The 26,556-nt window shown below is 53.6% G+C and overlaps 11 protein-coding genes across 11 annotated transcripts; 5 read left to right on the top strand and 6 right to left on the bottom strand.

The window, feature by feature from the left end:
• Nucleotides 1–925: 925 nt before the first annotated feature.
• Nucleotides 926–2,344, bottom strand: sun1 (SUN family protein UTH1; the record flags this gene model as incomplete). The annotated part of the gene is made up of 3 exons (XM_025588479.1): nt 926–967; nt 1,044–1,420; nt 1,474–2,344. The coding sequence occupies 3 exons, from the start codon at nt 2,342–2,344 to the stop codon at nt 926–928; spliced, it is 1,290 nt and encodes a 429-aa protein (XP_025436935.1).
• Nucleotides 2,345–8,153: 5,809 nt separating this feature from the next.
• On the bottom strand, nt 8,154–8,970 carry BO95DRAFT_16356 (uncharacterized protein). The gene has a single exon (XM_025580747.1). It carries the CDS (start codon nt 8,806–8,808, stop codon nt 8,380–8,382), a length of 429 nt encoding a protein of 142 aa, XP_025436934.1. The 5' UTR covers nt 8,809–8,970; the 3' UTR covers nt 8,154–8,379.
• BO95DRAFT_447875 (uncharacterized protein) lies at nt 8,854–10,670 on the top strand. The gene is made up of 2 exons (XM_025587720.1): nt 8,854–9,200; nt 9,291–10,670. Exons 1-2 carry the CDS (start codon nt 9,132–9,134, stop codon nt 10,428–10,430), a joined length of 1,209 nt encoding a protein of 402 aa, XP_025436933.1. The 5' UTR covers nt 8,854–9,131; the 3' UTR covers nt 10,431–10,670.
• A 201-nt stretch (nt 10,671–10,871) lies between these two features.
• BO95DRAFT_518714 (electron transfer flavoprotein subunit alpha/FixB family protein) lies at nt 10,872–12,586 on the top strand. Its single transcript, XM_025591984.1, has 3 exons — nt 10,872–11,310; nt 11,426–11,594; nt 11,773–12,586. Exons 1-3 carry the CDS (start codon nt 11,002–11,004, stop codon nt 12,351–12,353), a joined length of 1,059 nt encoding a protein of 352 aa, XP_025436932.1. The 5' UTR covers nt 10,872–11,001; the 3' UTR covers nt 12,354–12,586.
• Nucleotides 12,587–12,618: 32 nt separating this feature from the next.
• BO95DRAFT_16301 (putative sister chromatid cohesion factor (Chl12)) lies at nt 12,619–16,179 on the bottom strand. The gene is made up of 2 exons (XM_025580742.1): nt 13,372–16,179; nt 12,619–13,266 (listed from the first exon to the last, which is right to left on the bottom strand). The coding sequence occupies exons 1-2, from the start codon at nt 16,062–16,064 to the stop codon at nt 12,807–12,809; spliced, it is 3,153 nt and encodes a 1,050-aa protein (XP_025436931.1). The 5' UTR covers nt 16,065–16,179; the 3' UTR covers nt 12,619–12,806.
• Nucleotides 16,180–16,665, top strand: BO95DRAFT_16324 (uncharacterized protein). The gene has a single exon (XM_025580743.1). The coding sequence runs from the start codon at nt 16,295–16,297 to the stop codon at nt 16,595–16,597; it is 303 nt and encodes a 100-aa protein (XP_025436930.1). The 5' UTR covers nt 16,180–16,294; the 3' UTR covers nt 16,598–16,665.
• Nucleotides 16,666–17,296: 631 nt separating this feature from the next.
• BO95DRAFT_447872 (coiled-coil-helix-coiled-coil-helix domain-containing protein) lies at nt 17,297–18,765 on the bottom strand. Its single transcript, XM_025587719.1, has 3 exons — nt 18,450–18,765; nt 17,943–18,312; nt 17,297–17,884 (listed from the first exon to the last, which is right to left on the bottom strand). The coding sequence occupies exons 1-3, from the start codon at nt 18,646–18,648 to the stop codon at nt 17,581–17,583; spliced, it is 873 nt and encodes a 290-aa protein (XP_025436929.1). The 5' UTR covers nt 18,649–18,765; the 3' UTR covers nt 17,297–17,580.
• An 826-nt stretch (nt 18,766–19,591) lies between these two features.
• BO95DRAFT_477226 (uncharacterized protein) lies at nt 19,592–20,530 on the top strand (the record flags this gene model as incomplete). Its single annotated transcript, XM_025589978.1, has 3 exons — nt 19,592–19,802; nt 19,854–19,986; nt 20,053–20,530. The coding sequence occupies 3 exons, from the start codon at nt 19,592–19,594 to the stop codon at nt 20,528–20,530; spliced, it is 822 nt and encodes a 273-aa protein (XP_025436928.1).
• Nucleotides 20,531–20,613: 83 nt separating this feature from the next.
• BO95DRAFT_375587 (Zn(II)2Cys6 transcription factor domain-containing protein) lies at nt 20,614–22,105 on the bottom strand (the record flags this gene model as incomplete). Its single annotated transcript, XM_025583149.1, has 3 exons — nt 20,614–21,405; nt 21,457–22,005; nt 22,055–22,105. 3 exons carry the CDS (start codon nt 22,103–22,105, stop codon nt 20,614–20,616), a joined length of 1,392 nt encoding a protein of 463 aa, XP_025436927.1.
• Nucleotides 22,106–22,680: 575 nt separating this feature from the next.
• BO95DRAFT_457407 (thiamine diphosphokinase) lies at nt 22,681–24,021 on the top strand (the record flags this gene model as incomplete). The annotated part of the gene is made up of 3 exons (XM_025588478.1): nt 22,681–22,804; nt 22,942–23,021; nt 23,167–24,021. The coding sequence occupies 3 exons, from the start codon at nt 22,681–22,683 to the stop codon at nt 24,019–24,021; spliced, it is 1,059 nt and encodes a 352-aa protein (XP_025436926.1).
• An 826-nt stretch (nt 24,022–24,847) lies between these two features.
• BO95DRAFT_457406 (uncharacterized protein) lies at nt 24,848–26,146 on the bottom strand (the record flags this gene model as incomplete). Its single annotated transcript, XM_025588477.1, has 3 exons — nt 24,848–25,580; nt 25,718–25,987; nt 26,067–26,146. The coding sequence occupies 3 exons, from the start codon at nt 26,144–26,146 to the stop codon at nt 24,848–24,850; spliced, it is 1,083 nt and encodes a 360-aa protein (XP_025436925.1).
• Between the last annotated feature and the right edge of the window lie 410 nt (nt 26,147–26,556).

Genomic DNA, 26,556 nt, shown 5'->3' with positions numbered 1-26,556 from the left:
ATAGGTTAAGATGTTCATCTGTCCAATCTCCATCGGCTACTTGAAGACACCAGAAAAAAAAAACCTTCAGGCCTTTGTCAACCATTGATTGATTTTGTCTTCTTTTCATGGCGTCGGATTTATCTTTTGTTGAATCGGCCGAAGATCCACCGAGCAAGGTTTTTTTTAATAGAGTTTCGAATTTCTGGAACTTGGTGGTCGGCGTCAAGGTCCGTGGTGGGAGGTGAATGCTGCTGCTGCTGCTGGATGGGGGCGTAGAATGGAGTGGACACTGCAGCGATACATGCCGATACCCGGTCCCCCAGGCCGGGGAGATATTCCCATAGTCTTCAAGCAATCGGTAGGGGATGCAGTGAACAGTAGCCGAAGTGGCAAGGGTAGACCAGTCCCCTCGAGCCGTCTTGCTCACGGATAAATCTTGTTCAATGTTCAAGGGCAATTTCTAAAGGAAAAGAACGGGAATAACACTTGCATAGCTTTGAAAATCATCAAAGTGAATTAGTGGGTCATTTCGATCTGAACAACATGAAAAAGAAGTGGCACTACTGTACAGGATATCGCTAAATTACATCCCATTCTCCACAGAAAGATGAGAAGAAACTCCGCGGTGATCAAATGGGAAAATCAGTGTTACTTCAGTGTCGAGAAAAGTAAAAAAGCTAACCACAACCGCCCCCCAAGCAAAGGAAGGGTGGCGTTACAAATGTGACAGGTGTTGCAAGCTTTTCCATGTCACATAAGTATGAGATACTAAGATACACGAAGAAAGCAAGCACACTGAAAGGTGGATCATGATCAAGGGCGGAACAGAGGCATGAAAAAAAGGTCTTCTATTTGCAATTGTGCCTTTGTCGGGGTACGGAAAGGCCGTGGGAAGCCAGAGCCGGCACTTGACGACAGAGGCTCCCACGGAGAATTATCTACTTTAGTAGAAGACATAGGTGGCGGAGCCGGAGACGACCTCGACCTGCGGGTAAAATTAACAATCAGGCCAGGGACTTCCAAGAGGAAAGGAACCAAAGCAAGGGGTGGGGAACACTCACAGTGCAGCCGGAGTCGTTGGTGCCAGACTCGGAATAGAAAACACCATCCTCATACTTGCAAGAACCGCTCAGGTTGTCACCCTCGATCTTGACATTGTAGTCAAGCTTCTCGGTGGTGGTGGGGCTGTTCTGGAAGATGGACAGCCACTTGCCGTCGTTGACACCAACACCAAGGTTGATAGGGGCCCAGTTGCCGATGGCCTCAGAGCCGTTACCCCACTGGCAGCCCTTCTCGGTGGAAACACCCTTGGGGTTAACGTAGTACTGAGCAGAGGTAACCTTGCCCTCCCACTTGTAGTAGGTCTCGCCGTCCGGGCAAGTCAGGGGCTGGAGCGTGTTGTCGCCAAGGTGAAGAGGGATGGTCTCGGACTCGGTACCTATCAATTGTAAGCAGCTGTCCAGGTACTTTAGGCTGGTGCAAGACACTTACCAGGATAATCAGTACGGCAAACAGCAACACTCTCGCCGAGCGTGTTCTGGACGTGGACACCGCCAGTACCCTCAATGCAAAGCTTCTTGGACAAGGAAGTGTTGGTAAGGTAGAGCTTGCCGTTCTTGCACTGAATACCACCGACGGACTGTCCAGTAGATCCCTGGGTGCTGGGCCACTGGGACTTCTGATAACCCGCGGGACAGGCGTAAGAGCACATGGCGCCGTTGGTGCAGCTATCACCGGAAACACCAGTGGTGATCTCGGTCACGACGCTGCCGGAGATCGTCACGTACTGGATACCGGACCAGCCGCCAAGTCCGAGGTAATCGAGGGCGATAGCACCGTAGTCGGAGGGGAAGGTGTCGCAGTCCAATTCTCCATCAGGGAAGTCCGCATCCAAGCCGGTGGCAGTGGAAGAGCTAGAACTGCTGGCAGAGCTGGAAGAAGCGGAGCTGGAAGCAGCGGCGGTGGAAGAGTGAGCGCTGCTGCTGGAGCTCCAAGAGCTGCTGGAGGAAGTGGCCTTAGCGACAGCGACTTCAACGAACTCGGCAACGGAGCTGAGGGCAGGAGCCGCGGTGGTGGAAGTGGAAGTCGAGGCAGCGGTAGTCGAAGAGCTGCTAGCGCCGTTGCAAACATCAGGAATGTCCTGACCAGAGGCCCAGGTCAAGGTCTTGTCGGCGATACCCTTGCAGACTTCCTCGAGAGTGATAGTCTTGCCGTCGAGAACATAAGTGACCACAGTAGGACCAGCAACGGTGACAACCTCGGACTCAGGGTTGCGCTTATGATGGTGGCGGTGCTGGTGGTGGTGCTGAGCAGCCACCAAGGAGGCCGTGGCCAAGCTAACAGCAACGGCGTTCAACTTCATTGTTGTAGTTTTGTGTGTTGCACAAGTGCACAGCGGGGTATCGTGTTAGAAAATCGATAAACTCTGTATATACCAATAAAGAATATCACATTAGTATGTTCATCAAACGATTATCGATGGTCACCTTCAGCCAATTTCCTGGGCCAGGCATGGGGATCGCCTTGATCTCCGCCTTTCACCAGGCATATTAGGGATCATGAAGACCCGCGATGCGACTCATTAAGTGGAGTTCCATGCGGCTTCAGCCCACGTCGCGCGAGCACTCACTCATGAACATGCGGGTCATTGGGGAGGGAGTGAAGTATAACAATGAACAGTGGTAACCTACCGCAACGTCACGGCAAACCAGTCGCGCGCTCTTGACAGAAAGCAACAAATCTGTACACGAATCGAAGGTGCAGTGATTGAATATGAGAGGATCAAGGAGTGGAAAGTGAGAAGAAAAGGAGGTTCCCGAAAAGAGCGTGCGAGAGAGAAGCTAGTCCCTCTGGTCGGACAGGAAGTTCTCGCGTGGGTAACAGGCGAAAGCCGGAGGGGAAAATGAAACGCTCAGGGAAGGCGAAGAAATTGAGGAGGGTCGCGAAGAGGGAGGAAGAGGAGAGAAAAGGGAACCGGAAGGGGAGATGAAGGGCAGGTGAAAGTACGGTAGAGAGAGTAGGTAAGCGGTTAGATCGATCTAGTTGGACCAGGGGGTGAGAATGGAAAAAGGAAAGGAGGGGGACAACAAGACACTAAAGCGTGCGCGCAGGCCTTTTTTTTTCCTTCCAGGGGTTAAACTAAATGCAAAAGAGTTTAGTGGTGTGTGGCACTTTGGCCGTGGAGAAGAGAGGAAAGAGAGAGTGGACAGACCAAAAGAAAGGCAATAATATTACACTAGTCAGTCGGCCATCGTTGGTGATAATAATAATGGGGGGATAAAAAAGAAAAATAATATTAATATTAGGGGGGCCCACATGGTTAGTGTCCGGTCATGATTCAGTACTCGGATATTACATTTCCAGTATTTGGACTGTATTCAATTTGATTGTGATCTCTGGCTATCATATTACTTAGTATGATCATATGTACAGACAGTACCTATACTTCATCTTTATACCAAAAGTCGTTTAGATAAGGTGGGCAGAGATCTCAAGAATGTATAAGGCACATTCCGGTATGTGCCTTCCCCCTGATGACAGGAGACCGGAGACCCCCAAAGATCCCACAAGAATTTGACATTCTACAACTTGAATTGCCTTCAGACAACAAATAGGGGGCGGTTGATAGAAAACTCTCCTTCCCCCCCCCCCTCCCCCAAGCCAAGTCCGCCAGGATCAGCTCGCTCAAAGAAAGACCACCCACAAGGCAACGTGAAGCCAGGAAGTGGGGATTTGAGGAGAGGGGCCAGGTTCCATACTAGAATAACACTCACAGCCCAGCCAATGTGTTTCTCTTCTGTTTCTCTACCTTTGAAGAGAGAGAGCCAAGACTCGGGTTGACTGTCTGGAACAAATCCAACAGTGTTGAGTAACCGAACTTGGGGAGGATTCGCAGGCCGGGCATTAAATCCTTGCCTATTTTTCTTCCACCGCCAGCAGCATGTTTGGAGCTTTCCTGTTCCTGACACGCTTTTGCTTGGCGGTTACCGAAATTAATTAAACCTCCCAGCCAATTGAGGGTGAGATTCGGCCCTCAGCCGGTGGAAATCAGACTTTGTCCCCATTCAGGCACACCAATCACCGGCTGAGGCGCTGCCGAACCATTGCCACAAATCGGCCTACCATGGCAATGTCTCATGTCCGATCTTAATGTTGGCCTGCATTAGTGGGCGCAGTCGGCCTGGCGGCAGGAAAACTGAAAGCGAAGATCAAGAAAGTGTTATTCAGCAAGTCAGACATCCCGGACAACAACAAAATCAACATCAACAAACAGTTGCACTGCCTGCCTTCTGTGTTGTTCTTAGGTTGTTGTTCATTCTACTGTACTAGCCAGGGTCCATCTCATCGAATCCTTCTCATAGTTGGCAGGCGCAAAGCGCTTCGGGTAGTGATGTAACCCCTCTCCAGTATTCTGGATCTTCAGCTGTTTCAGCCTTCAGCAAACCCCAACCTTCAGTATTTGTTCTGTAACGCCATTACCCATGACCACCTTCGTACTCTCAACTCTTTCAGAGCCAAGCAAGTTTAAACCACCTACTGGATGGATCTGCACAGTGCGCGAGTCTGGCCGAATAGGGGCCCTCTGATATTTTTAACCCTTTCGCAAGCCGACCCTTAAGCCCTTATGCTCGGTATTATAGCCTCCAGCCCATCTGCGGAACCCCTGCAGCCGTTGTTAAACACCCTGCAAGTGAGATGATCAGGATCCCTGGCGACCGATCCGAGGCACTTTACATGTCATACGTTAAGATCGTCAACAACACCAGGTGGCTGAAAATAAGTATAATTCCCCATTTATAGTAGATATCAATTATACTTCACGGCATTACTCTAAGACATTGTTGATGTCCTCGGTGATGACGAGTAGGTATATTCAGGGGCAGCTTCATGCGACTCGGTAAGGGAGACAGATTGCTCTCTCTCTCCGTACTTATGAGATGATTGCAAGTCTGTTGGCGTAGGCAGTATCTCGATCACAGTTTCGGGTGCTTGCCTGGTTATACTGCCGTATTCAAATGCAGGTCCATTGCTACTCTAAATAAATATAGCTTGACGCTACTACCTGTCATCTGGTCGCCTGGTCTGCGCCTCAGGTCTGGCACGACAATGATAAGCGACGATGTCAGATCTCCCTTGATGCATATGTACATTTGCTAGGTAATGGGAGATCCATCGGCTGCTCTGGAGACAATCTTGACGCTAGAACTACATTCCATGCGCCTTCACAGTCTACCGTGATCGATAGACGTGCAGTTGCCGGGCGCGCAATTATAGCAAGCCATTTCCTATACTCATCATTCAGATACGCATTCCTTGTCATGGGATTCTAGATTCTGTAACATCCTCTGATGCGCTTAAAGCAGTAGGTGGCCATCTGAGCCGAACCCGACCGGTGATACTGAATGTTGGTCCACCAGGCAATAACCTAATTTGCCGATCTTGATCATCATAATAAGCTTACAAGAAAAGAGTGCCAGTAAGTGTGACATGTTTATCTCATCTGGCTGTTGTGATCTTCTTCACTGTTATGTCAACTGATATTGGATCGAGATGCTCATGACAAGTGCGGGGTAGCCCGGTAATACAAAGGCTGCCATCCTTGTTCAGCCTTCTGACCACAGGAAGACGGACAACAACATCAGACCCATGCTTATTTTGATCTTCGTTACAACCTCGACTGCTTGCAAATGTACCAAGCATGTTTTCAACATTGACCAGATTACTTGGCTTAAAAGCTTTATCTTGTCTACTTAATAGAAGCTTATCAGAAGATATATCCCGGCGGCAAGCTCTTCCGCTCGACAAGGGCGGGTCTTGAACACACCAGCACACGGAAGATACAAACATTGTAGGAGTCTCTATGCTGAGCAAATGAGAAGTCACTGCTTAAGCCATACCAGCTGTACCAATGCTGTACATCACTGCTATCTGCAAACATCTTACGGATGGCTCATCCCTGCACGGTACCTGCATAACAAGGCAGTCATATCCAGGAAAACGCGCAAGCTCCCGAGCCAGCAAAGCACGATGCAACTCGCCTATCAAACCTGGCCCGCTGTTTGAGTTTAACAATATGACCAGGGCAGCCTCTTTTTCAGCCCCTTTGCCCCCAAAGCCGTCCTCACAACACAACAACACCCCGGCTACCACGCATTAGGGGTCCAAGCTGACGAGATCGCTGGGGAGTTGCACAATATCTAGCTGGACCCTGAACACGTTCATCAAACACAACCAACATAGCATAATAGTTACAGTTCGCCGTATGTTAAAGGAGGATGACTTTTGACACAATCTTTTCCCCCCTTCGTCGACAACATCGTCCCCGTGTCCTACAGATTCCTGCCAGGAAGAGGACTCTCGCATCGCGCCTTAGCCTAAAGCTTGGCAACCGGAGACTACATCCAGGCTGACTCGTTAGGGGCTATACATGGAGTATAATGTGCCGGTTACCACGGAGTTCTGTCTCCCCAGGGGCACTCGCTGATAGCAACCTATGGGCTTGCGTGGCTTCACCGGGAATTTGACGTGGGTTGTCTGATGCCAAGCAGTCTGCAGAGCATGACCGCGTGGTTGCTTATTCCCCATATTCTCCTCGGCCTGCCCGTTCTCCGCTCAATTTACGGAGGGTTGGAGCCGATAAAGTCAATAGTTTGGGTGGAGAGAGGGTGTTGGCAGTTGAGTTCGTGTTAGATGATGAACAGCCTACCAAATTGTCTTTGGCCAGAGAGCAGGGCCAGAAAGCTACTAAGGTATAGGGGGGAGATAAAAACCCCGAGGTGAGTGGAGACGAGGGGGGGGGGAAGACTGAAAGAAAAGCATCCAACCGAGACTTGGTTAGCTTGATTTTCCACCGGCGGGGACCAATCTCCCAGATACAGCAACCGTACCTTACTTCAAACCAACGCACTAACCGGGCTGCAGGGAGCGCTAAAACAAACCTAAGTTGAAGGATGGGGTCACACTACGCCTAACCGGGTATATTGTGAGGGGCACAGGCGTGGGAGTTATTTCCACGCATGCTCGGTCTCTCGTGCCATGTCTGAGCTAGTTGCTACATTACTACTAGACTAAAGGCCTGTTGAACTCATTGTTGATTCAATAATCTAACCCCCATAACTAATTAGTCGCCGTTGCCCTCTTGTCCAAGGCAGACAGACTATTAGACCTCGGAAAGTAAGCTAATCCCCCCGAACGACTCAGCTATTGACGTGGACTTGACCATCGGTGTGTGGTACGGGAAATGACTGCCCATGCTCTCAGCCTATCGAAGTATTCGAAGGGAGCACTAGCATTGAAGCATTGAAGTTTAAGCTCAAACTCACCTATCATTCGAATCAGGTTGCTTTGAGGATGGATGTAAACAGACGGTCATAGTTTGTTGGAGCGGCACCCGAGACCCGAAGGGAAAATCTTAATCCGCGGTAGCATCGCGCATTATTGTTTCAGGCACCGATGACATCGGTTTGGTCCTATCATCGTCTATCTGTGCCTGAATCACCGACCCCTCTCCTATATACCTCACAAGCTTCTCTCTGTTGTTCCACCAACTGTCTCATGTGCCGGCGACAAGTCGACTGCTCTGTTTTAACGCATTCTGCGTTGGCCCCATCCGGAGAATTGGGCGGGCGACCAACCGGACGAACGATGAGCACTGTCAAGCAACGCTATCCCATTGTTACGACCGTAGCCTGCCAGTGCGTAGCCAAGATAGCTGTAGTCTCCGTAGTTAGTAATCGGATCAAATACGGAGTAGAGGACGGGAAATGGACATTCAATCCCCTAACCACTAGGATATTAACCTATAGGTTACTATCAGCGACACCAACCGAACCAATGGCCAGACATATTCGAAAAGAGGGTCGGTCGGTCATGTGGCTTGTGCTCGGTTCTGGTCCATTGCCAAGCGGAATGTTATACCTCCTTTTTTTTTCTCTTCTTGCGTGAACAAAAACTCTCTGCAGGTTGAAGAAATACTCCGAGACCAGTCCCTGTTTCCCTCTCGCTGCAATAATCCACATGGTCAATGCGCATGGGTTGACTTACCTACCACTATACTGACTATTTGCTCATAGTATTCGATTGCCCAAGACTGTCTTGGCCTATTCGTCGTTTATTAAATCAATATCCAGCATATGGCATCATTCGTCCCGGTTGTCTTTCCCTCACCGCTAACTGACCTGCCTTTACAGTTGTCTCTTTCGCTGACCGGGCATCCTTCGTTACGGTCGTGTGCGATGCAAAATCGCTGGCTCTGACCAATTCAATTTCTGGTGATAGTGAAATCAGTCGAGCATCTATTCGAGACCTTCTTGAGAAACCGTTTCCAAGATTTAATTACCGAAGCATCATCTTGGCTCTGGATAGTCTTTCAGTTCCCGAGACTCAGTAGTCCCACAGCTAATTGCTTGTCTTGTGCGCAGATTCTAATGAACAACAGCGATTATCCATCCCTGGCTGGTGCGCGGGTGGAGGACGCGCATATCCGGAAACCCTTGACAATACTCCTAGGATGAAACATGCAAGGGACTGGCCGCACATCGTGAAGAGAAGCCCGTGAAGCATCACGTTTCCATCACCCAGGGCCTGCGTGGTCTTCGGGGATTGGGACTCCCCGTCACCTCGTGGCCTTGAACAAGGCAAATGGGCATGGGGAAGCATTGACTTGGAGTCGAAGCCCCAATAGCTCAGAGCCACGCCCCTGCGTAAGCCGTCAGCTCGATCCCATATAGATAATCGTAAATGACTGGACTTGGTCGCCCAGCTCATCTTACAGACCGTCTCTTCATCATCCCACTGTGTCACGGACGGTTGGGGGGGGGCAAGCATCCGGAGATAGCCAGCACTGGCGTCGTCGCACTGCTCACATGTGACTCACTTGCTTTTTGACAAGATTCCTGACATGCCATTGTAATCGCGCCTGGAGTTTCAGACGAGAAAGGACAAACCACTGCTCATGTGATTTCCACGAGCATATGCGAAATCACATGACCCGGGGAGCAACGATGCCTGACTAAGCGTGCTCGCCCGCCGCCAAGACCGGCAATAAAGTGGCTACCGCCTTCCCATGAATTTTTTTTTTATCATTAGATTATCGCTCAAGTCGAGCCCTATCAGATTCTTGCAACATTTTCCATATTATCACCGCAAAAATGGGGTCTTCCACGGTTTTGACGACTAAGGCGACCTCCGGCACTCCCTACCAGCTTGATAAGAGCCAGGTATGTAACACAGCTCATGCGCTGTCGAGACACCTCACATACAGCGGAGGGAAACTTCAATAACCCGCTAACGATGAGCATTCGTAACAGGTCTCGCGAGCATCCGAAGCACTCCTGCGCCACATCAAGACGACGCAGGCGGAGAGGGAGAAGACTGCGACCAAGAAGACGCTGATCGGCGACAATGACGAGGACTCCGATGGCGAGCAGACGGTCAAGAACGAGGCCGTGTGGCTCGTCCTCACGACCAAGAAGCACGTGGTCGACAAGAACCGCCTGAAGCCCGGCAAGATCCCGATCCCCCACTCGCTCAACACCAAGTCCTCGCTCAGTGTCTGCCTGATCACCGCGGACCCGCAGCGCGCGGTCAAGAACATCGTCGCCGACCCGTCCTTCCCCGCGCACCTGACCAACAGCATCGACAAGGTCATCGGATACAACAAGCTGAAGGCCCGCTACGACAGCTTCGAGAAATGCCGTCAGCTGCTCGCGGAGCACGACGTCTTCCTGGCCGACGACCGCATCATCATGCGCCTGGTCCAGACCCTCGGCAAGACCTTCTACAAGTCCAGCAAGCGGCCCATCCCCGTCCGCATCGCCGCGATCGAGAAGGTCGACGGCAAGCGGGTCAAGAAGGACGCCAAGGCGAAGAAGAGCAAGGACGAAGGCAGCGCCTTCGCCGCCCCCGAGATCGTCGCCCGGGAGATCGAGCGCGCGCTGCACTGCGCCCCCGTGCAGCTCGCCCCGGCGACCACGGCCGCCATCCGCGTCGGTGCGTCCAACTTCACCGCCGAGCAGCTCGCCGAGAACATCGACGCGGTCGTCACGGGCCTGACGGAGAAGTACGTGACGAAGGGATGGCGCAACCTCAAGGCGATCCACATCAAGGGCGCCAACACCATGGCCATGCCCATCTGGCTGGCCAGCGAGCTGTGGCTTGAGGACGATGACGTGGTCGAGGAGGGTACCGAGGAGGCGGCCAAGGCCGTTGCCGGCGGCAAGAAGCGCAAGCAGATCAGCGCGGGCGACGAGGAGAAGCAGCAGCAGATTGAGGCCCCCAAGAAGGCCAAGAAGGCCAAGGCCGCCGCTGAGGACGATGAGGATGCCGTGACGCTGGCGGCGAGGAAAGAGAAGCTCCAGAAGCAGAAGGCTAAGGCCCTGGAAGATGGCGCGGCGCCTACGAAAGCCGAGGCTGGCGCTGGTAAGAAGAAGAGAAAGTCGACTTCATAATCGTCCTACGCTTCGAACTCTCACTCAATCAAGTCTATACCTCCGGTGTTGTTTTGATTTCCACGGATTTGTATCTGAATAAGCAATGGGTTGTTCTTGTCTACCGGCGCTGTTTTTCTGTTTCGCTTTGTCTTCAATCTCCCTCCATCTCTAGATTTAGAGTTTTATTTTTTTTCTATCATATCAGGGCGTGTACCTCAATACCCCTTGGACGAATAAAAAGAATAAACAGTAAAAGTTCTGTACATCTTACGGAGTCAACTGATTTATGACATATGATTGACATTGTACCGAGGATATTCTGCCTGGCACAGCCAAAGCTGGAGTAACCGAACCAGCCGTCCGTCGGGTGATTTGGCCGCCGGCGGGATCGGCGATTGTGACTGACTGGCCGAGCGGGCGGTCAAGCCATTCAATCCGACGATAACCTTCAATTTCACCTGAAAGACTTCCGCTCATCCACTCCCCACCTTTCTTTCCCCTCCCTCTTCCTCTTCCTCTTCCTCTCTCCTCTCCAAGCTCTCCCCTCTCCAACCTCCCCACCCACTCAATCAATTTCGCCTACCTCAAGATGCTTCCTCTCGCAAGAAACTCGGTGCTCCGCGCCGCCCGCGCCCAGATCCTCCCCTCCACGCGCACCACCACCGCCATCTCCTCCGCCGCTTTCGCCCGCCTGCTCTCCACCCTCGCCGTGCTCGAACAGCGTGACGGCAAGATCCAGCCCTCCTCCCTGTCCGCCATCGCCGCGGCCCAGAAGCTCGGGGGCCCTATCACTGCCTTCGTGGCCGGGGCCAATGTGAAGGCGACCTCCGCGGCCGAGGCGGCCCAGATCAAGGGTCTGGACAAGGTCGTTGCGGTGGAGAACGAGGCCTACGAGAAGGTATGCCAGCTCCAGCTCAACCTCCGCTATGGAATCTACTTTCAATCCCGCAATTCAAGGCTGGCGCCGATACTTTTACCTGATCACATGCTAATCTAATCTTGTCACAAAACAGGGCCTCCCCGAGAACTACGCCCCTCTGCTCGTCGAGAACATCCAGAAAGGCGAATACACGCACGTGGTTGCCGGCCACTCGGCCTTCGGCAAGAGTCTCCTGCCCCGCGTGGCAGCTCTGTTGGATGTGCAGCAGGTGTCCGATATCACTGGCATTGAGAGCGAGGATAGTACGTCTTCCCCTGCTTTAGTTTTGTGTTCTGCAACTTTCCCCTCATCCTATCTCCGGTGTCGGAGTCGCAACTTTTTTTAAAAAAGAAAAGCTCCCAACCCACCACCACAAACCCCGAAGCACCTCACCTCACCTCACCCTCCCACGTCCAAGAACTAATCATCCCCCAAAAATAGCCTTCGTCCGCCCCATCTACGCCGGCAACGCCATCCTAACCGTGCAATCGACCGACCCGATCAAGATCCTCACCGTGCGCGGCACCTCGTTCCAGGGCGTCGAGACGAGCGGCGGCGGCGCCGCCATCGAGGCCGGCAGCGACCCCAAGGCCCCCCTGCAGACGGAGTGGGTGTCGGAGGAGCTGGCCAAGTCCGAGCGGCCGGACCTGGCGACGGCGCAGCGCGTCGTCTCCGGCGGCCGCGGCCTGAAGTCCAAGGAGGAGTTCGACCGCGTCATCGTGCCCCTGGCCGACACCCTGGGCGCCGCCATCGGCGCCTCGCGCGCCGCCGTCGACAGCGGCTTCGCCGACAACAGCCTGCAGGTCGGCCAGACGGGCAAGAACGTCGCCCCGCAGCTGTACCTGTGCGCGGGCATCTCGGGCGCCATCCAGCACCTGGCCGGCATGAAGGACAGCAAGGTCATCGCCGCCATCAACAAGGACGCCGACGCGCCGATCTTCCAGGTCGCCGATGTCGGGTTGGTCGGGGACCTGTTTGAGAAGGTGCCCGAGTTGACGGAGAAGTTGAAGAATCAGGCTTAACTTTTTCTTTGTGTGTGTTTTTTTTTATTGCATGGTGTCCTTTTTGTGATGGCTTGAATTATTTCTGTTTGTTTTTATCCCCCCATCCATGAGATATGTTCGGGGTCGGCATTTGTTCATGAATCCTTTTCTTTATTGGTTCCTTGATGAGAAGTTTTAGATGAGATGGGTGGATTGGAGGAAGTATATACCAATAGGAGCAGCAGATCTTCATCTAACCGTACTCTGTGGTCAAGTTCTCACTAGATTGACACGAAGGCAGAACAAGTAGAACAGTACCCTCGCACCTAAGTTATAAACTCGTTCAATGAAAGCCCCCGCCCGCCCCAGATCCCTTACCGTACCAATAACCCATACAAACTAAACGCCAGCCCTAACCTAGCAATACCATATAAATGAACCACAAACCTCATTCAATCATTACCTACACACCCTCAAAACCAGGAAACGAATCTACAAATCACCCAATAACTCCGCCAAAGAAATCGGCTTACGCACCGCGTTCGAAAACCCATCATGGTACGTCACCCACACCCTTCTTCCGCTCTTGGACATTTCCGTCTGCGCCGCCGCATTCTTCTGATGAGCGTCGTCATTCTCGGCCCCCTCTGCCGCCGACGCCGGCGGCTCCTGGATGATCCGTCCAAAGAAATCGCGTTTGACTGCGATGCCGTCTGCTGCGGCGCCGGGTTTCTTGGCCGTTTCGGGGCTGGCTTTTTGGAGAGTGTTGGTGCTGGATTTGGGGTTGGTGAGTTTGAGACCGCCATCGGTGGACTTTTTCAGGGTGGTTTCTTTGCGGTATTCCTGGTCGAGGACTTGGCGGACGGCGTAGCGGACGGGGGCGGAGGCGGTGGTGGTGGTGGTGGATGTGTTGGTTTTGGTTTGGGAGAAGGTGATGAGGGTGTCGAGGGGTCTGTTTTTTTCCCGCAGGTTAGTTGGGTTATCGAACTTGATGGGATCGTTGGTGGGGGGGGGGGCGTCTGGAGGGGATAAAGGGGCAAAGGAAGGGTCAACGTACGGTTCCATTCGATAGGCCCATCCACTGTGCGCACCGCCGGCGCCCTCGACGCGGACCTTCTCGAACCGCACGCCGAGACCGGACATGACGCGCACGGCGGCCTGGACGAGCGCGCGCTCGCTCTCCTTGCGCACGCTGGCCACGCTCCGCTGCTCGCCGCTGCCGCGGACGACGACCGGTTTCACGTCCGGCGAGAGCATCTTGATGAGGTTGGGGACGAGGTCGAGCACTAACGACTCCGTGGATCGGAAGAGTCGACTCAACGGTGCCGAGAAGGAGGACTGGAACTCCGTCAGCAGGGCGCGGTTCTGCTTCTGGGCCTCGTAGGCGGCGAAGTCGGCGCGGGGCCCGGAAAATGGGTGCTCTTCCTCCGCGGCGTCTTTGTCGGCGTCCGCGGAGGAGGAGGTTGTTGTTGTCGGTGCTTTGGCTTTGCCGGAGGTCGAGGCGAAGAGGTGATGGAAGGCGAGGACGGGCTGGCTGAGGTAGGCGCCCAGTTCCCAGTCCTGGTGGGAGAAGATCTTGGAGGAGATGGTGTCGTGGAAGTGCAGCCATTCGTAGGCCGCGTTGGGTTTGGAGAGGAAAGTGTCGTCTTGGTAGGTCTGTAACGGGTACGAGGAGAAGCACTCGGACACGCAGCGGTCGTGCTCGCCGCTGGCGTCGACCATCTCGCGCAGGCGGTTGATGGCATGGCGCTTGCGCAGATCTGCCACGCCGACGGGGACTCGGGCCGAGTCGTCGTAGGGGTCCCGGAAGGAATCAGCGCCCACGGGGGCGTCGGCGAACCCAGCGCCCTCGGTGAAGACGCGGTCCACGAGGTCTCGGACACCACCGCGGTTCAGGCCCTTGAAGAACGTCCCGCCACCGGTCTTGTCGCTGAGGACTTTCTGCTCCAGCCAGCTGCGCGTCAGCCTCAGCGTGGATGGACACTCGCTGCGCAGCTTGTGCGCCACCCACTCGGCTGCAACAAGCACACTGCGAATGTCGCCTTCAGCCGTTCCGCTGCTTTTGACGCCCATCTGCTTCCTCCGGGCAATGCCCCAGGACGCCTCACAGAGACGCCGGACCCCGTCGTTATCTGCTGGGATGCCTTCAATGGAGAACACTCGCTTCATCCGCGCAACAACGTTCTCGATTGGCGCTTGACGCACATGGATGATTTCAGCGATAGCAGCAGTCCGCAGCGGCCGGAGACTGGGGTGATAGACATCATTGCAGACCAGAATGAGAGGCCGCAGAAAGCGGAAGTTGTCGCCCTTCTTCTTCTTGCCAGTGGTCGACGTCTTCTCAGCCTTCCGTGCCGAATTCTTTTGATCCAGCATCACCAGATCGATCAAGGCCTTCATGAAGCCACCTTCACCGCTGCCCCCAGATCCGCTCACGACCCCGTCCACTTCATCTACAACCACGCACACCGGCCGTCCCGCCTTGCGCACTTTATCCTCCCCGACCTCCACATTCATTCCTTTGACGTTCTCCGTTCCGAGGGAGTCCCGGATTCGACCCTTGACAACATCTCGACTCCGGTCGTCACTAGCATTGATCTCGAGGACCTCGTAGCCCGCCTGTCGAGCGCAGACATGCGCTAGGGTGGTCTTCCCCAGTCCCGGGGGGCCGCACAGAAGCAAGACCTTGCGGTGAGCCGGCTCCTCATCCTCGTTGTTGTCCTTCCGCATGGGTTTCTTCGCCTTCGACCGGCCCAGGTTGGGGAAGACAATCGGCTCCCACCCTTTCAGCCACCGCAAGACGTGTCGATGGGTGCGCTCATCGCCAATCAGCTCCGTGAACTTGCGTGCGCGGTACTTCTCCGTCCACATCGCCTTAGCGTGCTTACTGGCCTTGCTGTTGTGGCCAGCGTCCAGCGCGGGCTCGATGGACGGTTGGATCGTATGGGAGGGGCGTGGTCTCGCCACCTTCGAAGCACAATCTTCCTCCTCCTTCGCAGCTTCGTCCAAGAGCCGATGAATCTCAATACCATAGTAAGCTTTCTGAGCCCGACCCGGGGCTGGAGTCGAACGACCGGCCACGAGTCTTTCGTACGACACCCTACTCGCCGGCTTCTTCAGAGCAACATGATGCGTCTTGCCCGAGCAGGTCTTGATCTGGATCGACCTCGTCGGTCTGCGCGAGGGTAGCGACATGGTCGTGGGCATCGAGCTGCTCGGCTCCTGCAGCGGCGGCGGGGGGATCTGCGACGGCCTCGGAATGGCAGGCAGGTCAACGAGTGGCTGCTCAATGAGTTGCTCCTGCATCATGAACTGACTCTTGAATTGCGCATCATGCAGCGCCTCCAACTCATCCTCGTCGTTGTTGTCATCGTAGTCATCATCCAGAAACCCACCCATGACCTTCGGCTTCTTAGGCTCCGCAGCCGTAACCGACTGCATCGATCGCTCCGGACGCTTCGACAACGACGCCGATCCAGGCAGAGCAACCCACTCATCCACCCGACCTCCACCAGCATCCATCTGCTGCATATCCCGCAAGGCCTCCATCCCATCCTCATCCTCATCCTCATCGTCCTCATCGTCCAAAAACCCACCCATCATTCTCGGCCTCTTAACCACCTCCGCAGCAGCAGAATTCCCCGTTTCCTCAATCTTCCGCTTATGCGTATCCGACACACCTGCCTCCCCCGCACCACCACCACCACCACCATCAGCAGCAACAGGCGCAGGCGACGAAATAAACGGCATCCTCAAAACACCCGGCGGCGACGACGACGGCAACCAAGCCAACTCACGAACCGGCGAATCGAGTCGATGCTTTCTATGCTTTTTCGTGGGGGTATTGTCTATTCACGGCACAAAAAAAGCTCGTAACCTCTCATAAAATAATCAATCCCGGCTGTTTTTGCTTTCTCCCCCAGATAGGTATCGAACGCCCCGTCCCGCCTCAAAGACTCAAAAGAAATGATAGGGGGAAAATGTACCAGGTCTTAGATCTTCGTCACTGCGGAACACATCCGAGAGATTCCACGCGCGATGCTGGATCACGGTCCGGTTGCGCGCGCGCTCCTGTCGCTGGAGGTCTAGGGCCTCGAGGTCGTCGGAGAAGGATTGCGACTCCGATTGGGGGTTTGCGTTTGCGAGGGGGTGTTGGTCGGGTTGGTCGAAGTCGAGGAGGGCTGGGTCGGTGTCGAGGTGGATGGTTGGGTCGAAGGAGGGGGGGATTGAGGGGGACGAAGAAGTTGTCGGCATCTAAAAATTTTTGGTGGGATTGTTGTTGAAAAGAGGAAAAAGATGGCGTGTCGGAGAGACTGCGGTGGTGGGACTTGGACTTGAGATGCCTGCCGCCGCTATGCTATCTCCATCTGATTCAATGAGGGGCGTGGGTGTGGGTGTCGCCAAAGTGGTTTGGGGTTCTAATGGGATATGATCTCTCTACAGTTGATACTGCAAGACGCGTGGGGGGGAAGACGCGACGGGAACGCGCTAGTCCACTTCGGGGATGATGGAGTTGATGCCGCAGGTGCCAGCAGTGCCCCGTCGGAGTGTATTGCAGTACCTTTGCCGGCTTGGGGACTGAAGTGTAGGTGTAGTTTCATTTTAAGGTCGATTTCTAGTTGAGGATGATGAACAGCCCCAGTGCTGCAGTGATCAACCAGAAGGAGAATAGAGGATCAAGCATTCAGAGGCACCAAAGTCTCGAAGTTGGGTGTGACAACCTCTAGCCGCACCCTTCTATCAACACTGCGCACGTATACAACAATAGAACACAGAGAGCACCAATTTTGCCAGATCACATAATCACAAATCACTGGTCTATCTCTATTCCATGTCGTCTCTCTCTTCCGGACTTGCTAAATGACCATAACACAAGAAAACATACAAGTACAGTGATTTTAGATACAGGAACTCAACAGTAAATAGGAGATATAGGGAGAGAAGGAGATGGTCCGTGATGCGGGTTCACAAAGACCAATGACCAAAGAAATTGCAACGTCCATTCCCAAAAGCAATCACGAATGCACGGATTGGCTTGAGTGGCTGGCTGACAAGGCCGACGCACGCTAGAAGAGAACGAGAAACAACGAGGCGAGGGTGGGGGTATAAGATATAGAAACACATTCATATACTGATACATACGGCGCGATCCCGCTTGCCGCAAACACCTCCTCCGTGGTTTCGGTTCAATCCACACCCAGCCTTTGTCACTCCTGCAACTTCAGTTCGTGATCTCGTATGATAACAGACTCGTTGACACAGCTGCTTAGTTCTTGGTCTGCTCGGGGGCCTCGTTCTTGGCCTCCGTGTCGTGCCACGACTTGGGAATCAGCTCGTTGCTCTCGGGGAGCTCACCCTTCTCCGCAAGCTGCGACTTGGTCTCAGCGTTGACCTCGTGTGCGCGGGCGTGCTTCTCATCGGGGGTGGAGGAAGCATCAATCTGAGCAGCGCTCACGGGCTGCTCATCGTCAGGAGCGGCGGAGGCAACTTGACCCTCAGCGGGAGCCTCGTCGTCTTCCAGCTCGGCACCGTAGACCTCAGGATATTGTCTGAAGCAGTTTTGCATAGCCCTAAGGGGGGTTACTGTTAGCGGCGCTCTAGGACCCGACAGGCGGAAGGTTTCCGTACTGGAACTTGTCAATGCAGTCAATGCCCTTAGGCTCCTCGGTGGAGAAGACAAAGCAGCTAAAAGCGGCCTTGAAGTCCTCTCCGCAAGGTCCGTGGGCCATGCCGCCGAGGCAAGGGCAGTCCCAGTTGATCTCGCCAGTCTCCTCATTGAAAGCAGCTTCGTGGCCGGCTTGTTCCTCAAGTTCCGCAGGGTCGATCTGAGTGGGTTCGGAAGGTGGCTGAGGCGCAGCAGGCGTGATACTGGGGGTGGAATTGGGGGTGGGAGTGGCAGTGGGAGCCTTCTGCTCACGGATCTTAGGCTTCACGGAGTCGAGGGTCGGGAGAGATTCTTCGGCGACAGCATCAGGCTGCGGTTGGGAGCGGAAGGAGACTAAATGCAGGTTGTCAGTCAACTTCATTCGCTTCTCGGTGTCTGGTCGTCTTTCTCCAGGGTGACGACATAGCTCTGATCTCGGAACGATGACCAAGCTTCGGGAGGAAAATGTCGGAACAGCGGACAATACGTACATTTCGGGTCTTGCGCGAAAACAGGGCTGGTGTTGTAGTAGTAGATTGCGCCAGCAGCCAGACCCAGACGCACGATGCCTCCCTTCCAGCTTCTCGACTTCTTGTCAACGGGAGAAGTGCTTATCAATCGTCTGCTGGCCGGGCCACGGACTGGGACAGCGGGCGCGCGGAGGACGACCCGAGCTGCGGAGCGGAACATGACGGGAATTAGAGGGAGGGATATCAATTGAGGAAGTGGAGTAGAGAGTGGTATCAAAAGAAGGGGAGAGGCATCAATGCCCGACGAAAGCGACGCTGGATGAGGTGGTAATAGACAGTCAATGGATTGGAAATCCAGTGCGAACTGCGGAGAAGAATGGACGGAAGGTTGGCAAAATCGACACCTCAGGCACCATCCTTACCGCTTTCAGAGAGGGGCTAGTCAGGCTGGCACAACCAATCATATTGCATCATAGTTACGCTGTACTTCAACGACGCTTGCGATTAGTACCTAGTAGATAGGTAGTAGGTACCTCAGGGCTATAGATGGCAGAATCCTTTAGGGTGGAGGACGTACGTCCTGGCTTTTCACTCCCAGTACTCATTCATGTAGTCGAAGGGAGAGTACTAAATGATCAGGCAATCCTCCGTCAGTATATGCCTCTATAAACAATGAATCCAGCGCTAGATGAGGGATGTCCAAGGCCACTTGAGTATTCTCTGTAGATCCAACCCCATGTCTCTCGTGATCTTCACATACTCTTGAGGTACAAATGTGCGGCTGATATCCATAGAATATGATGCGCACAGACAGCTTAATTGAATGGGTGGAAGACTTCGCCCGCGATCTATAGGACGGAAGAGCCGAATGATTGGTTACTGACGCACCAGATGCGCTAAACCTAGAATGGTCACTCATCGCGATGTCTCCACCAGGCACGAGGATGGCCATGGCTATGCTGTGAGCTTTCACGCGAGCAGAAAAAGAGTTCGAAACGATGAAAGAGGGAGAAAAAGTCTAATTGAAGATGGTGTTAGTATATATAACCGGGCTGAGCACTCCACCTTGGTGTCTTCGCCTGGTCTTCTCCTCGTCTCCTGCTCTATATTTCCGTCCATTCTGTATACTTCGCTGAGTTTATTGTGACCCAGTTGACTTCAACATGGCTGGCTATAATCCCAACATCGCCATAACATCTCCAGAGAAGCGATACGTCGCCATAGTTGAGGTTGTCTTATTCTCGATCATCCAGCTGGTCCAATTCCTCATGAGGTACAATCAGGAATGGCGTTACTGGCACCATAGGAAACAGAAACGCCCTGCGCGGTGCTTCCTGTACTCATGGTGGGGGCTGTTGGGCATATTATCCCAGAGTATGTACACCATAGTGCACTAATAGCATGCACTGACCTCCGTCAACCTAGTCCGGATCGCCGACTCGGCCATGGTGATCTCCAATCGCCATCCAAACGAGTCAATGCTCATAGCAGAATCCGTTCTGCAAAGTATTGGGCTCTCGCCTCTCTTGTTTGAGGTGAGCCTCGTTCTTTTGCGAAGGTAAGACAAAAGAGAAGGACCAACCATTGAACCTAGACACGACTGACAGCAACTCTCGATCTACAGTGGACAAGCAGGTCGCACCGGCCCCGGAAACTCCCGTTTCCCCAAACATGTCCGCTTCCTCCTCCACTTCTTTCGCTTCCCGGTCATAATCTCCATTGTTCTGGTAGTGGTAGGCGAGTGCATCGGAATCCCTGGCTGTATGTATGCTGGAGGAGCCGTATTTGCCGCCACTTTCTGTTTTGTGTGTGGTCTGGTGAGCTGGTTGGCGGTGACATATCGTTCCGTCCTCTCACCAGCCGGACACAGCTGTGTGTTGATAGTGCTGAGTGCTCTTCCTTTTCTGGTGGTCCGCGTGGTTTACTTCCTGCTAGCGGAGTTTGGTCCACGGAAATTCAGGCCCATCGACGGCAGTGAGGGTGTTATGGTGGGCATGGGACTGGTGATGGAGGTCTTCATTGTCATTATCTTGCTGCTAGCTCGTGCCGTAGCGGAGCCCCTGTGGCCTGTTAAGGGAGGCCCAGCTGACCCAGAGGTCTAAGCGTATAAATTGGGCGACTTTCTCTCGGGTCAGCCATGGGTAGATAATCAGAAACTTGGTATCGTTGAGGTTTTATGTTGTGATCATCCGAAGTTCTGTGGACGCACGGCCGCGTACACTTTCGAGAGCCTTTCCAAACGACCCTCGATCCAAGCCCTCGTAGCAGGATCCGCAACTTCATAGGCCACCCTCAAGGGAAATCCCATGCGATATGGTCCCAGTAGACCCCGAGCATTGTACTCAACCGACTTGCAGATCTGGTCTCGGAAATAGACAACGGTGGCGCTGTGATCACCAGGATAACCGCAGACCCTCAGTATCTCGTGTATGATTATCATGTAAGAGTAATACCCGCAAAAAATAGACGCGGCGCTCTCATCTGAGTACTCGAGCACAGTAGGATAATACAGATCCCCTGACGCAGATCGAGTCTCACCCGGCAACGGCGTGACTGCAGACAAATTGGCGAGCCATTCGGATAATTTATTCTGCATGACCAAGACTTGGAAAAGCAGATCACTCGCTTTGGCGACAGTATCCGGCTTAGTGAAATCTGCGTCTTTGAGGTCGTAAAGCTGATGCACAAGACCGGGCGCAGAGGTGAAGTACGCGAAGAACTGTTCGACCAGGTTCGCAAGATCGTCACCCAGGCCGGAATTGGGGTGCTGCTTCATCACAGTGTGCCATTCTTCCAAGGCTAGAAAGCAGCGCTGCCCGGAGAAGAGAGAGTACATGACTATCAGACCCCGAGCAGCTTTGAGCAGCACATGGTCGAACTCGGTGGTGCAGCGAGCTGCTCCTCGTAGCTCCACCAATTGGCTCAATCCTTTAGCATGTTTCATCCAGGCATCTGCGTCGTGGACATTGGTGAACAACTTATGTGCATTAGAGTCGTTTGTGATGAAAAGACATGGCACGCAACTCACCTCGTACAGACAAAGAAGCATTACAGCACAGAACACCTCGGGCGAGTAACATTCCCGGGAGTTGCCCAACGAGGTCCGCAGTCGATACAAAGACTCAACGTACAGCTGTCTCGCATACTGCGCCGCTTGCGGATCACTCGTCAGGTTACCTATCTGATGCGCTGTAAAGGATTTAATCGTCAAGTCCAAGGTCCTACTGCGTCCGTACACTGTAGGCAGAAACCCGAACCAGCGAGACGTAACATGCGCCGAGTTCGCAGCAAATGGCTTGGAAATCTCCTGCGTCAAGACGCAAAGGCACTGACTCAAGTTCATATCAGCCGAAGCAATGGATGAGAGATTGCACAGCGGATTTGTACGTTGCCGCAGAGGCTGGGATTGGACTACAGCGAGTGACTCGGGGGATGAGCCATCCTGATTAGAGCCTGACTTTCGACGTCGTTGAGTGCGATATGGCTTCCCAACAATAAATTTAAAGCGAGGACCATAACCGGGGCACGGCTCTCCATAGGTTTCGCATTTCGCACATCCAGGTTGTCGTTGATCGCACTGCAACAGTCAGTGGATATGGTTTAGTTCTGAAGTAAGATGAACCAACCTTGACTCTACGTTGCACGCAGAGTACACAGCCCTTGCTGCGGGCTACCATAGTCGGAGCTGAGTCTCACCTGTGATGTTCATTATAAGCAGATCGTGAGAAACTGAAGGGCAAGTTTACTGATGTGTAGCAGATCGAAGCTTGGGGGGAATACGAGAAGCGGAGCCAATGACAACGGCTGCTGTAGTAAAGTTAGTCAGCCTGTCGTCAGCCTCTGCCGGCTCCCGCCACACCCCGCAAATCGGCGCAGCCATGTGGCTGTGGCTGAAGAGGGAGGAGGGAGGGGTTGAACTTATCAGTTGAGATCATTCCAGATCAGACCATCGATCGACAGTAAGTGTACTACATACAATACCTTTTTAGTGTACCGACTGAAGATGCTCTCGTGAATGCGAACCCTATACTCTGAGTCTGCATCTCCACTATCAAGGACAACGATTCAAACACAGAACCAAATATTAGGACACGAGCAAGCAAAAAAGAACGGGGACAACCCATCTCCGTCTCCGAAATTCGGATTTGATAACGCCGGTCCCTATCACACCCCGAACAACCTTCCCAGGACAGTCTCACACCAGAAAGAACAAAAAGATACCATGGACCTGCCCTACCGACTCAAAACCCCCATGGCAGTGACAGAGTGGGATCCCACGCAATTCTTTCGCGAGGGATACCCTTCCTCGCCGTATGCCCTGTTGATCCTCAACCATCCAATCAACGAAAAGGCCTACGATGTTCTACAGCGACATGGTGAGTTACCTAGGTACCTACTAAGTACCTAACCACTGTTTGACCCCTGAAGCTACACATGTCCAATCATCTACACCCACCCCCCCTGCAGCCCAAGCATCCAAGCTATAAGACCCCTGGCTAATAACGAATTGCAGCATGTATCACCGTCTGCGCCGACGGCGGCGCAAACCGCTTCTACGAGATGATGAAGGCCCGCGGGAGCGAATTTACAGATGTGAGTACCGTACATCATCAGTACATCCATCCCCTCCCTACTGTAAACAAAACCAAGAAATATCCCACCATCATCCCCTATTCTCCATTCTCTCTCCACAACCTCTCCCGCCCCCCTTCCCAAAAACTAACAGAAACCCGCACAGTTCCCCAGCGCCATAATCGGCGACCTCGACTCCATCCACCCGGAGATCCGCACGCACTACGAGACCCTGGGCGTCTCCGTCATCCAACACATCGACGACTACAGCACGGACTTCCACAAGAGCCTGCAGTACATCCAAAGGAACACGGCGACTATTCTCGCTACTGCTGCGGCGGCAGCAGCAGCAGCACCATCACCACCACCAGCAGCAGCAAATCCAGAACTCACCACAGAACCTACTTCCATCACTAACCCCCAAACCCCACCCCAAACCCGACCTCAACTCGAAATCCTCATCCTAGGCGGCCTAGGCGGCCGCGTCGACCAAGCCTTCTCCCAAATCCACCACCTCTTCTACATGACGCAGGAGCTCCGAGCCACAAGCACCACAAGCACCACCACCACCAGCAGCTCCAGCATTGATGAACCCCACCCCAAAGGGGGAAACCTCTACCTCATCTCCGAAGAAAGCATAACCTTCATCCTCCGCCCTGGCCGGAATATCGTGCACACGCCGCGGGTGAATCGCCCCGCCACTACCCCAGCACCCAGCCATGACACCGACAGTCAAAACAAGCAAGATATCCCCGAGGTGCAGAGCACCGCCACCACCACCACCACCACCACCACCCCGGAAAAAACGCATCTCCTGGAGGAAAACGTCGGGATCATCCCGCTCCTGGGACCGGCGCGGATCACCACCGCCGGGTTCCAGTGGGATGTGCGGGACTGGAAGACGGAGATCGGGGGCCAGCTGAGCACGAGCAACCATATTCGGGCGGATGTGGTCGAGGTCGAGGCCAAGATGCCGGTGCTGTTGACTTTGGAGCTGGCGGAGCGGTTTAAGAAGAAATGAGTATCCACCCATCATCCTACTTGGGTTGGGTTGGGGTTTGGGGGGAAGCGCCGTGAGGGCTTGGGCTTGGGCTTGGGCTTGGTCTTCGTCGAATCTAGCATCGCACTTATTATAGAGCTTCAAGGATAGATGAGATAGATTTCTTGGTTGCAGGTATGGCCATTTCCTATGTATGTACTAACTCACGACTCGAATCGTCTGTTCAGAGCTCTTGTTCGATTGCTACGTCACAATTAGCAGATAGAGAGATATATCACATCCAAAAAGAAAAGCAAAAACACTAATCCCCGAAAACCAAGAAGCGCCTTCTGAAAACCTTAGCAGTGAATCGCAACCCAAAGTGAGGGGGAGGTCCCCTAGACTTCATAGAACATACAGCAGCAACAACAACAACACCCTGCTGAGTACGCCAGACATCAACCCGAAACACAAAACAAGATCGAAAGACAGAATACGCCTCAGGACAATCGTGCATAGCATGCACAAAAGCAAGCGAAAATACACCAAAGCAAATTCAAACCAGCTCCACGATTTGATCCATCGGTCCCGCCAGTTTCTCTCTCTAAGATAAATGTTATCTTTTTTTCTTCTTTCTGGACCTGCCATTGCACAAAAATCTCACCCACGCCCGGAATCGACTGTTCTCGCTGCCAGAACAGCCTCAAAGATTATGGGATGCTCCCACAGTACCTGAGCACAAGTCGAGTTCACTTACACCAACCCCAGAAATGCCAAGACTTGGTCACTCGGCGCGAGCCGAACAGAACAAGCTTATATAACTGGTAAACGTAGTAGCTATCACACCGGACATGTAGACAGGATATATCTACTTCCGAAGGATAGCTTCATATAGGGTGGTAAGCACACCGATCGCAGAACCGGTGATGACTCCAGGCCAGCGGCCCGGAATAGCATTGTTGATGTCCTCGACGGCGATATCGTTGAAGAAGCCCCAGTAAGAGAATTTGCCGGTGTAAACCAGATACGCGATGAGCGCCTTGGCAATGTGGAAGCTCAGAGGATCGAAGCTGGCGAGCTGCGCGGCCGCTGCCGCCCGTTGACGCCGAGTGTTGGCCGCCGGACCACCGCTCTGAGCCGCCTGCAAGCTGATATTGAAGAAATACGCGACGGTTAAGGGGATGACGAGACTAGTGAAGAGCCACCCAAGGAAAGCAGTCCAGAAGGAGCTCTCGACCAAGACGAAGGCGTCAGGAGCCGAGATATCGAAAGCCGGTGAATGGACCGCTTCTACAGCGGGGATGCGGGTCAACAGTCTCAGAGGAAAAAGTAACCGCAAGACACCAAAGCTTTCAATCCCATACAATAAGACAGCGATGGCCTTGACGCTGCTCAGGTTGGCGCGCAGCGAATCTGACTGCTCCTGCACTCCCGACGCGTTCCAAATGTCCTTGAGGTTTTTGCCCCATGCCGCCGTTTGGCGATCGATCACATCGGTCACCACTGCGGGGGACGGCGGGAGCGCCGCCGCCAGTGGTGACAATGGGGGTTCAACACTCACCAGCGTTTGGCCGGGAGTTTGGGGAACATCGGAGTCATCCCTGTCGTGAGGATCGCAAATCAGCCCGGGTCCGCGATGACGTAAACATCGAGTATCGCACGCGCAAACGAGATCCATGCAAAGCCGAAGTCGCAGGTTTCGGACGAATACGACAAACAAAAGCAAGGTGGAACTTACGTTTGCACAGACTCCACCTTGGATCTGGAGCTCCTCTTGCGCGTTGACTTGGGGGCTTCGTCTGCCGACGGAGTGCCTTCCACCTTAGGTGCTCTCTTGGTCGGCGATGTCTTGACAGGCGAATTCTTGGCAGGAGAGAAAATGCGCGGAGATCCTGACAGACGCCTGTAGTAATCTCCGAGGCGCGCATCATCGATGAAGATGGATTGGTGAGCTTGAAGGTGCGAGTCAAGCGCCGCGGCGAGCTCGGGCTTGGTCAGATCCTCATAGCTATAGATGGTCAGGTCCCCGAGCCAACTGGCCGGGCGCAAGCGAAGAGGAGATTCAGCGAGGCGAAACGGAAACTTACTTCTGAAGGTCAGTGATATGAGCCCATTCCGTGAGGGTGGGCTTGCGCTGCTTCTGCAGAAAAGGCAATCCGGCGGACATGACGACGCGCGCAAGTTGCGGTGGATCATGCGACAATTGAGACGGAGCAAGGGAGGGGTTGTTCTAGGACGAGGTTGACTTCTCTAAGAAGTAGAAGTCGCGTGGGAATGAGGAATATTATCCAAGCAGGTTCGACGGCGCGATGCGTTGGAAGATGGAAGAAAGAAGAGGGACGTGGAGTGGTGGAGGGAAAGAAGAGGAACGAAGAACAAGGAGCCTGGAGTCTGGAAAGTAAACAGACAACCGGGGGGGGGGTGCGGGTCTGGAGCCAATCTGGTGGGGCTGACCGCATTCGGGTCTGGGGAGGCTTTGTTTACAGTTTACGGAGTACAATTTACAAGCAATACTGATGGGGGGATCGCCCACGCTTTCCACGCTTTGCCATTCTTCCCCTCATCTCCCTCTTTCTG

The sequence above is a fragment of the Aspergillus brunneoviolaceus genome (genome assembly GCF_003184695.1).
Source record: "Aspergillus brunneoviolaceus CBS 621.78 unplaced genomic scaffold BO95scaffold_101, whole genome shotgun sequence".
Taxonomy (NCBI): domain Eukaryota; kingdom Fungi; phylum Ascomycota; class Eurotiomycetes; order Eurotiales; family Aspergillaceae; genus Aspergillus; species Aspergillus brunneoviolaceus.
This window is presented reverse-complemented; position numbering and strand designations above follow the sequence as displayed.